This window comes from Pecten maximus, chromosome 3, assembly GCF_902652985.1.
Source record: "Pecten maximus chromosome 3, xPecMax1.1, whole genome shotgun sequence".
NCBI lineage: Eukaryota > Metazoa > Mollusca > Bivalvia > Pectinida > Pectinidae > Pecten > Pecten maximus.
Window position 1 is genome coordinate 36,295,571 of NC_047017.1, and position 14,467 is coordinate 36,310,037.

The 14,467-nt window shown below is 34.4% G+C and overlaps 1 protein-coding gene across 2 annotated transcripts in view; it reads right to left on the reverse strand.

Annotated features, from left to right (window-relative positions):
* The window catches only part of LOC117324037, an 86,507-nt gene that overhangs the window by 41,514 nt on the left and 30,526 nt on the right, over nucleotides 1-14,467 (reverse strand). For both annotated transcript variants that reach the window (XR_004531884.1, XM_033879647.1), the window contains exons 4-7: nucleotides 9,791-9,929; nucleotides 5,887-5,948; nucleotides 896-1,391; nucleotides 48-144 (exon numbers count right to left, since the gene is read on the reverse strand). Coding sequence is in view for 1 of the 2 variants with exons in the window: in XM_033879647.1 (XP_033735538.1) it covers nucleotides 48-144; nucleotides 896-1,391; nucleotides 5,887-5,948; nucleotides 9,791-9,929 (794 nt within the window). In the remaining variant the exon portion in view is untranslated. The remainder of the gene's footprint in view (nucleotides 1-47; nucleotides 145-895; nucleotides 1,392-5,886; nucleotides 5,949-9,790; nucleotides 9,930-14,467) is intronic.

A 14,467-nucleotide genomic window follows, 5' to 3' on the forward strand; every position in this document is an offset into this window, starting at 1 on the left:
ACCCTTGGTATCAGAATGACCATAAGAGCTAGGGTATATCTACTCACTCTTTGTTCTTTGAATGCTTGATATCATGTAACTGTATCCTCTGCCAAAACAATGGTTTCATGGGTGACTTTGGATTGATGGGAGATTTTGAGGGTCCTGTAACACATAATTAATGTGTAAATTGTCTGATGTCATCATCAATTATCATAAAATATAACAGTAGAAACAAGAATATTGCAGGACGGAACAATATAAGCTGTCAAATGCCATATATTTATACAATCTTGTATCAAAATATAATTTGCATCATCGTAAGAGGCTAACTGCCATGCTATAAATCTTACTCTTCACTTCAAAGACAATATTTAATTATCTGATACTTTGAGGAAAATAAGTATTCAAGTCTTCAACATCAGAAATTCACAGCAATAACTTTTGGAAAAATAGTTGAATCAGATTTCTTTTGAAGCAAACACATCTTCATAGCATAATTATGATGCCTACCAAGTTTCAAAGAAATCGATCGAAAAATGTAGGAGATCCCCAGACACAAAATTAATTACTGAAATAAACAAATTCAGAGTGATAAAATAGCTTTTCTAAAAACAGTTGAATTCAGAATTCTTTTCAGGGAGTTTATATCGTGATCATATTAATATGTACCAAGTTTGAAAGAGATCCATTGAAAAATTTTGAAGATTGATTGCTGGACAAAAGTTTACAAAAGTTTACGCCATTTAACTAGACAACGCTATGCCAAAATACCCCCGCCAAATTTTACAGGCTCATAAAAAGGTTAAAATTGCATCCTTATTATCACTCCATAGGAGTCACCATCAGAATGACATGTACATAACCATGAAGTTAATGGTGTTATAATGGTTATCAATGGGATATTGATACTTACTTCTACTGCTAGGAAGTCCCAGCATGCCTGGAGCAGGAGGAGGGGGTGGGGGTGGTGGGGGCCCGCCCATGAACGGGGGAGGTGGTGGTGGTGGTGGAGGAGGAGGGGGTGCTGGGGGCTCTGGCCGGAGCTCTGGAGGCACGACCGGCGTGCCCATGTTGTCTCCATTCTCGCGGAGTATGTTGATGGGGTACTTGCCCGTCACACACTCAGGTGTAACAGCAGGTGTGTGATATTCTGAGTTGGATGGAGTGGACTGTGGTGTGGCAGTGACTGCAATGATTCTCGACCCATCTGGTCCATAAACGTGCCCATTGACTAGATCCTTCCCAGCAGCCTCTGCTTCTGCCAGAGCCTCCTGTGTATACTCTTCAATGCCTGCAAGGGCCTTGTATTTTTCCACCTCTCTCTGTAGGTTTGCGATACGCTCAGCATATTCCTGGACACTTTTCTCATGCTCCTCACGGAATTTGTCAAGTACCAACTGATGTTCTTCCTGTAACAAAGCACAGATAATTGTTACATCACCGCATCACTATCTTCCAAATTAACATTTAAAATTGGATACCAGTGACAAGTATCTTCTTTAAGTGTTTGACATTTAGGTTACACTTCCTTTTTGTCAAAATTTTGTAAAAAACAGTTCACATGGATTGTAAACATACAGATATCACAGAGGCATCACCATTGAATGATCTTTATTGGTTCTATGTTAGTGTGATCTTTACTTTTCCCTTCTTTCCTCTGTTTCTCTTAATGATCTGATAATGAGGAAAACTTTCAATGAAATCCAAAAAAGATCAAGAACTTTCTCAGAAACAGAGATAAAAACATTCACTTGTCAAAACAAAGATGGCTGCTTGTCTGCCAAATTACGGTAAACCTCCCGTTTGTTCGAACAAAATTAAATAAATATTGACGAACCTGTTCGAATTATTCGAAATTATGCTTCAGAAAATAAGCGTGAGTTCGAACTACTGTATTCGAGTCAATATCGGCGAAAATCTCGGCAGAGTAAAATCATTAGACACAAACACATCCATCGTAAATCTGATACGTAATAACGGCGGCCTGAACAATGGCACATTTACAAGTAAGTAAAATGATAGTATTTCATTTAATTCAATGTTAATTGATCGTTAAACGTTCTTCATTTCGCGATAACTATGATGGTTATTGCGCGAAGCCGCTCGGGCAATGCGTAGCTACAGTAGGCCCCAAAACAGTACCGTACACGTTTCATTTGTGACACAAAAGTTAAACATTTGTACAGTATAATCTTTGCATGGTTATATTTTTTTTATCTGAATGAGAAACTATCGCTATATTATTATAATAAATGGTCTCTTAAATACATCAAAAGCAGTCTAAATAACCTGTTGCGTTTACGAAAGCACTACTGTAACTTGTAAGAATAGGCGATATATGTTGGTAAAATTAGGTCAGAACATCAACATGTCTGCTTTTAAATATGCCCAGTCGTATTATCTACCAAACATAGTTAATACCTGCAAAATTATCCATCACTAATTGGGACACCTGTGGATTGTTTTGACTGGATATGAATGCTTTTCACGTAACTCAGCACGATCGGGCAACCGATCCTTTCAACTATACCGCAAGCGACACCTCGCGTAGCATGCTTACCTAGCGTGAGGTCGCAGGCTTTCAGGTAATACCTTGATTGGCAATACTTAAGAGATGTCCAGTCACAATTAAATAATCATAATGCTAAGTTAACACTAGTTATATGTGAAAATACACAGACGATTTCTTAGTTTGCCATACACAGCACAAATACAAATATCGCATGTTATTTATACATTGCCGGGGCCTACATTTGCAATCAGCTGTCTCGTGCGTGGTGTATTTTGCAATGTAACAAAAAATAAATTAACGCTAAAATATGTGGCATATATTAAATCACAGACGCATTCTAATGATCACGCATACAATCTAATAACCTAAACGTGCTTGCTGATCAAATTTAAATCTTTGCATTTTTTCTGGGTCGGTCATCGGGGCCGGGTCGTCGCGAGCTTTCAATGGAGTTTACGGGAAAAAATGTTACTTTACGTTCTTCATTTGACAAGTTCGAACAATCCGAAATGGTGTCTGTTATAAACGTCCAGAGTTCAAACTATTACTGGCTAAAAAATTACTGTTTTTCTAGAAAAAAATGTGTGTTCGAACTATCCGCGTGTTCGAATTAATCGAAGGTTTACCGTATTTACTTGATCAGACTCAAAATTGGACGAGCACAACTAGGGACCAAGGGGAATATAATCTAAGTTTGAGTAATATCCTTCCAGTACTTTGTAAGAATTAGCAATAATAATCTTCAACTGTCAAAATACAAGACAGCTACCTGTCCACCATTTTGTTTCCCCAATCAGACTCAAAATTGAATGGACACAACAACTAGGGACCAAGAGGAACATACAGATGAAGTTTGAGAAATATCTTTCCTGCTTCTCAAGAAATAGCAATAACAAAGATTGTTTCGGATGAACGATAGATAATGGACACTGAAAAATTTGAATAGCCCACCATCTAATGAGGATATATACGTATATATATATATCATTACCCGGAGTAATTTTTCCAAAGGGGTAAGAAGTGACCTTTGACACTTAAACCTAGACAGATGACCACCAAAATCCACTCAGGTGTAGAACTTGATGTCATGATATAAACTGAAAAGTTATACAAAACACAAACTTGGACTAGAATTATAGTCTAATGAGATAAAGTGGTTGATGTTATACACAAACTAGGACCAGAATCATGGTCTAATGAGATAAAGTGATTGATGTTATACACAAACTAGGACCAGAATCATGGTCTAATGAGATAAAGTGATTGATGTTATAAACAAACTTGGACTAGAATCATGGTCTAATGAGATAAAGTGATTGATGTTATAAACAAACTTGGACTAGAATTATGGTCTGATGGGATAAAGTGGTTGATGTTATACACAAACTAGGACTAGAATCATGGTCTAATGAGATAAAGTGGTTGATGTTATACACAAACTAGGACCAGAATCATGGTCTAATGAGATAAAGTGGTTGATGTTATACACAAACTAGGACCAGAATCATGGTCTAATGAGATAAAGTGGTTGATGTTATACACAAACTAGGACTAGAATTATGGTCTAATGAGATAAAGTGATTGATGTTATAAACAAACTTGGACTAGAATTATGGTCTATTGAGATAAAGTGGTTGATGTTATACACAAACTAGGACCAGAATCATGGTCTAATGAGATAAAGTGGTTGATGTTATACACAAACTAGGACCAGAATCATGGTCTAATGAGATAAAGTGGTTGATGTTATACACAAACTAGGACTAGAATTATGGTCTAATGAGATAAAGTGATTGATGTTATAAACAAACTTGGACTAGAATTATGGTCTATTGAGATAAAGTGATTGATGTTATAAACAAACTTGGACTAGAATCATGGTCTAATGAGATAAAGTGGTTGATGTTATAAACAAACTTGGACTAGAATCATGGTCTAATGATATAAAGTGGTTGATGTTATACACAAACTAGGACCAGAATTATGGTCTAATGAGATAAAGTGATTGATGTTATAAACAAACTTGGACTAGAATCATGGTCTAATGAGATAAAGTGGTTGATGTTATACACAAACTAGGACCAGAATCATGGTCTAATGAGATAAAGTGGTTGATGTTATACACAAACTAGGACCAGAATCATGGTCTAATGAGATAAAGTGGTTGATGTTATACACAAACTAGGACTAGAATTATGGTCTAATGAGATAAAGTGATTGATGTTATAAACAAACTTGGACTAGAATTATGGTCTATTGAGATAAAGTGGTTGATGTTATACACAAACTAGGACCAGAATCATGGTCTAATGAGATAAAGTGGTTGATGTTATACACAAACTAGGACTAGAATTATGGTCTAATGAGATAAAGTGATTGATGTTATAAACAAACTTGGACTAGAATTATGGTCTATTGAGATTAAGTGGTTGATGTTATACACAAACTAGGACCAGAATCATGGTCTAATGAGATAAAGTGATTGATGTTATAAACAAACTTGGACTAGAATCATGGTCTAATGAGATAAAGTGATTGATGTTATAAACAAACTTGGACTAGAATTATGGTCTGATGGGATAAAGTGGTTGATGTTATACACAAACTAGGACTAGAATCATGGTCTAATGAGATAAAGTGGTTGATGTTATACACAAACTAGGACCAGAATCATGGTCTAATGAGATAAAGTGGTTGATGTTATACACAAACTAGGACCAGAATCATGGTCTAATGAGATAAAGTGGTTGATGTTATACACAAACTAGGACTAGAATTATGGTCTAATGAGATAAAGTGATTGATGTTATAAACAAACTTGGACTAGAATTATGGTCTATTGAGATAAAGTGGTTGATGTTATACACAAACTAGGACCAGAATCATGGTCTAATGAGATAAAGTGGTTGATGTTATACACAAACTAGGACTAGAATTATGGTCTAATGAGATAAAGTGATTGATGTTATAAACAAACTTGGACTAGAATTATGGTCTATTGAGATTAAGTGGTTGATGTTATACACAAACTAGGACCAGAATCATGGTCTAATGAGATAAAGTGATTGATGTTATAAACAAACTTGGACTAGAATCATGGTCTAATGAGATAAAGTGATTGATGTTATAAACAAACTTGGACTAGAATTATGGTCTGATGGGATAAAGTGGTTGATGTTATACACAAACTAGGACTAGAATCATGGTCTAATGAGATAAAGTGGTTGATGTTATACACAAACTAGGACTAGAATCATGGTCTAATGAGATAAAGTGGTTGATGTTATACACAAACTAGGACTAGAATCATGGTCTGATGGGATAAAGTGATTGATGTTATACACAAACTAGGACTAGAATCATGGACTACAAGAAAATTATTGAGGTCATACCTTAAGTTTTTTCAAATCCTCTTGATATTCATGTCGTAATGTAACCATAGCTGCCTGGTGATCTGTAAACATGTAATTGTATGTTATTGGACAATGATGCATCTCAGGATCCATATTACTGAGGAAAAACAAATTCAGCAGGAAGTACACAAACATATTGTCATTATCTGCAGCCATACAGACCTTAAAAGTGTCTGTATATCAGTAAGTAGCTGGACAGTAATACAGGAATGATCCTGACTACTACCTACAATATACCAGTAACCACAGCATGTCTTTTAATGGACGTCATCCTTTGTAACTGTCTCTCCTCAAATATGAAAGTGTATAGAAGCCTGCAGGTATCGCAGGGATATCAAAATCATCTAAATAAATGTGCTTGAGATGACTGATATACTGTATCTTTTTTTCTGGGTATGAATACCTTCAGATAATGTTAAATTTCAGAATTTTAATACCTACATTTTAGATATTATTTTGATAGTTGGTGTCATGGTATTTCATAATTTTTTTCTTCTGATACACGCACATCGTGTTATTTGATAATCATGATACTGGTTATACCCGTGGGTTTACCTTCAAAGGGAACAACAGATCACAACAGTGTAGATATATAAAGACAGGGTAAGGATCTGTACTTACTATAGAGTAAAGGGAATGGATTACTTTATATGTCAGAAACAAAAGTCTAAATGTTGTAATGTTCCTTGACCGGACTATATATAAATCTGTTGATACATGGATAATAAATAAATACATATTTCTAAAACAGGAATAATAAAAAGTAAAATGATCTAAAAAGCTGGTGATAAAACAGTGATTAGAATTGTAAACTACAAAATTAATTTAAAATTTGATACTAATTGTGTAGTAGATGTGTATTGAACTATAAAAATGAAATGACCACGAAGTAAAATCACAGCTATTTTTAGTGTTACTATATGTATTAACTCTTGTGTCATGATCTGAGTTAGTTGGCAGCCAAGTTTATTTGCAGATGAAGTTTTTAAAATTTATCTAGACGATACTGTAAAATCAGTAACTGAAATACAATATGTAGATATAATATTAATTTGCACTATATACATGTACATTGGAAAATTCACTGCATATATATGTCAATACTAAAATGTTTGTGTTAGACGTAAAAATACACACGTTTCATTATATAATAACAGACGAAAAAACCTCTCCAAAGCCAGATGACAAGTTATTCCCTAGCATCAACAAATCACATAAAAAAACCACATCCTCTCCAAAACCAAACAGCCGAGTCAGAAACTTATCCTATCATCAACAAATCTCTTATATTTAAACAACAAACTTTTCTCCAGGTTGTATTTTCTGTAATTTTCAAAATCCATTCTCATGAAGAAGCCTTTAATTTTACAATATACAATTGCAATGGGAAACATTAATTCCCCATCTCCGGGCAACCATCGTACAAATAAACAAAGGACCATAACTGTCGATAAATTTATACAGGGACCTGATCTTAATACACAAAACTCTACAAGCCAAAGAGGCACCCCTACACTAATTCTGGTATAATGTAATTGAGACAACGAGAAGACAAAGACAATTAGAAGAACTCAGTACATACAAAATTTATAGTAAAAGTATTTCAGGGTAAGCCCTGTTCAAACAAAGTAAATGACAGATTGACTGAGTAACAAATCAAGTACATCTTTACCGTCCTCTTCTGAAGTACTGTCAAGGGCTGAATATAATGGTTCAGGTCGAGACTAACTATTCAACTATTACATTATATAATTACATGTGGAAGGCAAACTATCATAGCTCAGGTCATTGACTAGAATGGTACAGGTCAGAGACTTGCTATATTTCAGGTCAGAGACTAACTATATTTCAGGTCAGAGACTAACTATATTTCAGGTCAGAGACTTGCTATATTTCAGGTCAGAGGCTAACTATATTTCAGGTCAGTGACTAACTATATTTCAGGTCAGAGACTAACTATATTTCAGGTCAGAGACTAACTATATTTCAGGTCAGAGACTTGGTATATTTCAGGTCAGAGACTAACTATATTTCAGGTCAGAGACTAACTATATTTCAGGTCAGAGTCTAACTATATTTCAGGTCAGAGACTAACTACATGTATATTTCAGGTCAGAGACTAACTATATTTCAGGTCAGAGACTAACTATATTTCTTGTCGTGGTCTATATATTACAGTACAGGTCCGAGACTAACTATATTTCAGGTCAGAGTCTAACTACATGTATATTTCTTGTCGTGGTCTATATATTACAGTACAGGTCCGAGACTAACTATATTTCAGGCTGGGGTTAACTATATAGACATAAATTTGTACTTATTTTACAGACATGCTTATAACAATACACATCATCCTAAACACAATCTTATATGTCTTACATGACTTAATGGTTTGGTTATACATGCAGAGTAAGTACAAGCATGTTTATGACAAAGCATAAAGACTGAGCTATTTATATTCCTAATCATGATAAAGGTTATTATGGCTGATAGTAATTACAATGTACATATATAGCATCTCACAAACTATTACAACACTTACGCATATGATTTGAATGTTTGCGATGCGATCGTGCTGAAAAAGTATCAAAAAACTGTGATAATACTCATGCTGTTCTTAAAATCTTAAGTAACATGCTTTCTGCTTTTGGTTTCTTAAGCAACATTTCCCACTTTTATGATAATCAATCTTCAACTGAATTCAATTTAAAAAAAAACTGATTCAAAATTTGTAAACGACTGGACCATGAGTAAGACTTATTGAAAATGATAAGAAATTGGCTGTGAACATAGTAGTTCAATAGACTGTTGTATGTCAGGAACATGTTAATGGCATTTTAACGCACTATTCACTTCTATTGGTCCAATGATTCATCTTCAATGGTGAGGTCGTGACCTTCCGAAATCGTCATTATGACTGGTAAATGGCCCAGGCAGACACATTACACAGGAATGTATATTGGTGTGGGGGAGTGGGGGAGGTACCAATGTCACCAATCACCCCGGATATAGACAAACTACAACACAATCCAGATGTCTGATTTCTACTTTTCAGACTTGACCGACATATCTGCCCTGGTTATGACCTACTAAAGTTCAGGAATACACATTGATAGGAAGAAAGCCCTATGCTTCCTACATCAATGGTAGGCTGTCTTACTGATCTACAGTTCCCCTGTTTAATTCTTGATTAAATGTATATTGGAATCTCCACAAAAACCCATACTTTTAATCACCTGTTTATAAGAAGCCGTTATTTGTTTTATTCATCACAATTAATTTTAGTTAATTATATTTATATGATATATATCTTGATTAGTAGACAACTAATTAATACCAATTAATGCTCTGTTGTTTTGATATATTTTCTGACTACAAATTAATGCTCTGTTGTTTTGATATATCTTCTGACTACCAATTAATGCTCTGTTGTTTTTATATATCTTCTGACTACAAATTAATGCTCTGTTGTTTTTATATATCTTCTGACTACCAATTAATGCTCTGTTGTTTTTATATATCTTCCAGGGCTTCATTTCACTGGTTTGGGAAGGGGCTTTTTGTCTCATTTTGGGAAGAAAATTGATGAATCGGGAAAGATTTTTTCATGATTAAACGTCAAATTTTCGGAATTTGAATTCAATATGAAATAATTTCAATTGGGAATGGGGCCCATTAACAGCCCAAAAAAAATTCTCAGAAAAAGCCGTTTTCTGACTACCAATTATAATGCTTTATTGTTTTTATATCAACAACTTTGACACACGACAAGGCTGTATAATATACCAGCTCCTGTTTCTACTGATTTGTAATAAAAACAGCTATCTGCAGCAGGAATCAGTATAGCCGTCCATTCTCTGTTATCAGGGTAGTGGGTTCGTACCTGCTTCTGTGTACTTGAGTCCATGTTGACTGTCCTGATCGGGCAGGTTGGGTGGCCACATGGGCGTCAACTTGCCAATGTCAGCATTCTGTTTGGCCACAGGGTTCTCCGTGTGGGTCCAATAGTACATACAGTCCGTCTATAACATATAAACACCTTATTAGTCCAACCAACAGTTAAACAAAATCACAGACTTTAAAACACCCTACATTGATATATAAATGTAGTATTCTGATATATAATATCTCTACATACTTTTTAATGTTTTATATTTACTTTACCTGAATACTTACAAAGTTTTCAGTGTTAAATCAGTGGTTTCCCATAGACTTAAACAATAATTTGCTTTAATTTCCAAAGATAGCATGTACCATATCCAACTATAGCAGTCCAAGTAAAATATTTCTTACTTTATAGCAATGAAATAGAAAAAGAAATATTGTTCAAAATTCACATGTATCCCTATAGTTATCAGAGAATTCACTTCTTACTTTAACTAACGCAAAACATAACAGTGTTTACTTCAGTAGAACATCTTACAACATAACAGTGTTTACCTAGTCAGTAGAACATCTTACAACATAACAGTGTTTACCTCAGTAGAACATCTTACAACATAACAGTGTTTACCTAGTCAGTAGAACATCTTACAACATAACAGTGTTTACCTCAGTAGAACATCTTACAACATAACAGTGTTTACCTAGTCAGTAGAACATCTTACAACATAACAGTGTTTACCTAGTCAGTAGAACATCTTACAACATAACAAGTGTTTACTTCAGTAGAACATCTTACAACATAACACTGTTTACATCAGTAGAACATCTTACAAAATAACAGTGTTTACCTCAGTAGAACATCTTACAACATAACAGTGTTTACCTCAGTAGAACATCTTACAACATAACAGTGTTTACCTCAGTAGAACATCTTACAACATAACAGTGTTTACCTCAGTAGAACATCTTACAACATAACAGTGTTTACCTCAGTAGAACATCTTACAACATAACAGTGTTTACCTAGTCAGTAGAACATCTTACAACATAACAGTGTTTACCTAGTCAGTAGAACATCTTACAACATAACAGTGTTTACCTCAGTAGAACATCTTACAACATAACAGTGTTTACATCAGTAGAACATCTTACAACATAACAGTGTTTACCTCAGTAGAACATCTTACAACATAACAGTGTTTACCTCAGTAGAACATCTTACAACATAACAGTGTTTACCTAGTCAGTAGAACATCTTACAACATAACAGTGTTTACCTCAGTAGAACATCTTACAACATAACAGTGTTTACCTAGTCAGTAGAACATCTTACAACATAACAGTGTTTACCTCAGTAGAACATATCTTACAACATAACAGTGTTTACATCAGTAGAACATCTTACAACATAACAGTGTTTACCTAGTCAGTAGAACATCTTACAACATAACAGTGTTTAACTAGTCAGTAGAACATCTTACAACATAACAGCTAGTGTTTACCTCAGTAGAACATCTTACAACATAACAGCTAGTGTTTACCTCAGTAGAACATCTTACAACATAACAGTGTTTACCTCAGTAGAACATCTTACAACATAACAGTGTTTACATCAGTAGAACATCTTACAACATAACAGTGTTTACATCAGTAGAACATCTTACAACATAACAGTGTTTACCTAGTCAGTAGAACATCTTACAACATAACAGTGTTTACCTAGTCAGTAGAACATCTTACAACATAACAGTGTTTACCTAGTCAGTAGAACATCTTACAACATAACAGTGTTTACCTAGTCAGTAGAACATCTTACAACATAACAGTGTTTACATCAGTAGAACATCTTACAACATAACAGTGTTTACATCAGTAGAACATCTTACAACATAACAGTGTTTACCTAGTCAGTAGAACATCTTACAACATAACAGTGTTTACCTCAGTAGAACATCTTACAACATAACAGTGTTTACCTCAGTAGAACATCTTACAACATAACAGTGTTTACATCAGTAGAACATCTTACAACATAACAGTGTTTACATCAGTAGAACATCTTACAACATAACAGTGTTTACATCAGTAGAACATCTTACAACATAACAGTGTTTACATCAGTAGAACATCTTACAACATAACAGTGTTTACATCAGTAGAACATCTTACAACATAACAGTGTTTACCTAGTCAGTAGAACATCTTACAACATAACAGTGTTTATACCTAGTCAGTAGAACATCTTACAACATAACAGTGTTTACCTCAGTAGAACATCTTACAACATAACAGTGTTTACCTCAGTAGAACATCTTACAACATAACAGTGTTTACCTAGTCAGTAGAACATCTTACAACATAACAGTGTTTACCTCAGTAGAACATCTTACAACATAACAGTGTTTACCTCAGTAGAACATCTTACAACATAACAGTGTTTACCTAGTCAGTAGAACATCTTACAACATAACAGTGTTTACCTAGTCAGTAGAACATCTTACAACATAACAGTGTTTACCTAGTCATTAGAACATCTTACAACATAACAGTGTTTACCTCAGTAGAATATCTTACAATATAACACTGTTTACCTCAGTAGAACATCTTACAACATAACAGCTAGTGTTTACCTCAGTAGAACATCTTACAAAATAACATATATAAGGAAGTCTATGCCATTATATTATGCTATTATTACGCTATATAGCTCATACACATGTAAGAAAATTAACTTATAATGTATTACAACGGTAATTAACAGCTATATCTTAACACCTGGGATTAGACTGACTATATTAATTATAGCCTCCACATAACTATATCGTAAATTATTTGTTTTTACCTGTGGCATGGGAGGACCACTTTTTACAGCAGAAAAACTTTCACTGAAATTTTCAGTAAATTCCAACATCACGTAATTATTTGATCCGGTACATCCAATAAATGACATGACCGATTGGTCCACTTTACACGAATATCTGATATATATCTGAGGACATATCACAGATTCAGCCTACTAGACATACGGAGACGGTGGTCGGTGGTTTCCCGTCACATAAACAGTAAATGTCACAATACATGATACTGTCATACAAATCTGGGCAAGTCTCCAGCTCTCAAATATTTCCACTTTTATGAATGAAATTTAAATACTTTGACACAAGACGTAAATATGAATGGAATTTCATTTTAAATACCAATGCCATTCTCAACATAAAATGACTACACCACTTCGACAATAATTACTACGATTATATCTCTGTAGGATGGCCTGAAGGCATCACTCTTTCTTCGTCATTTTGTCTATTTGTATTTCATGCTTGGCCAATAAGAAAATGATTGTTTTAATCAAGAACTGTAATGTATACATAAATAATACTGATGTGTATAGTACTGTAGTCTTTACTCCCCTATCAGTATTTATACTGATGTGTATAGTATCCTAGTCTTTACGCCCCTATCAGTATTTATACTGATGTATCAGGTATAGTACTGTAGTCTTTACTCCCCTATCAGTATTTATACTGATGTGTATAGTATCCTAGTCTTTACGCCCCTATCAGTATTTATACTGATGTATCAGGTATAGTACTGTAGTCTTTACTCCCCTATCAGTATTTATACTGATGTGTATAGTATCCTAGTCTTTACGCCCCTATCAGTATTTATACTGATGTGTATAGTATCCTAGTCTTTACGCCCCTATCAGTATTTATACTGATGTGTATAGTATCCTAGTCTTTACGCCCCTATCAGTATTTATACTGATGTATCAGGTATAGTACCGTAGTCTTTACTCCCCTATCAGTATTTATACTGATGTATCAGGTATAGTACTGTAGTCTTTACTCCCCTATCAGTATTTATACTGATGTATCAGGTATAGTACCGTAGTCTTTACTCCCCTATCAGTATTTATACTGATGTATCGGGTATAGTACTGTAGTCTTTACTCCCCTATCAGTATTTATACTGATGTATCAGGTATAGTACCGTAGTCTTTACTCCCCTATCAGTATTTATACTGATGTATCAGGTATATATAGTACTGTAGTCTTTACTCCCCTATCAGTATTTATACTGATGTATCGGGTATAGTACTGAAGTCTTTACTCCCCTATCAGTATTTATACTGATGTATCAGGTATACATAGTACTGTAGTCTTTACTCCCCTATCAGTATTTATACTGATGTATCAGGTATAGTACTGTAGTCTTTACTCCCCTATCAGTATTTATACTGATGTATCAGGTATATATAGTACCGTAGTCTTTACTCCCATATCAGTATTTATACTGATGTATCGGGTATAGTACTGTAGTCTTTACTCCCCTATCAGTATTTATACTGATGTATCAGGTATAGTACTGTAGTCTTTACTCCCCTATCAGTATTTATACTGATGTATCAGGTATTGTACCGTAGTCTTTACTCCCCTATCAGTATTTATACTGATGTATCAGGTATAGTACCGTAGTCTTTACTCCCCTATCAGTATTTATACTGATGTATCAGGTATAGTACTGTAGTCTTTACTCCCCTATCAGTATTTATACTGATGTATCAGGTATAGTACTGTAGTCTTTACTCCCCTATCAGTATTTATACTGATGTATCAGGTATATATAGTACTGTAGTCTTTACTCCCCTATCAGTATTTATACTGATGTATCA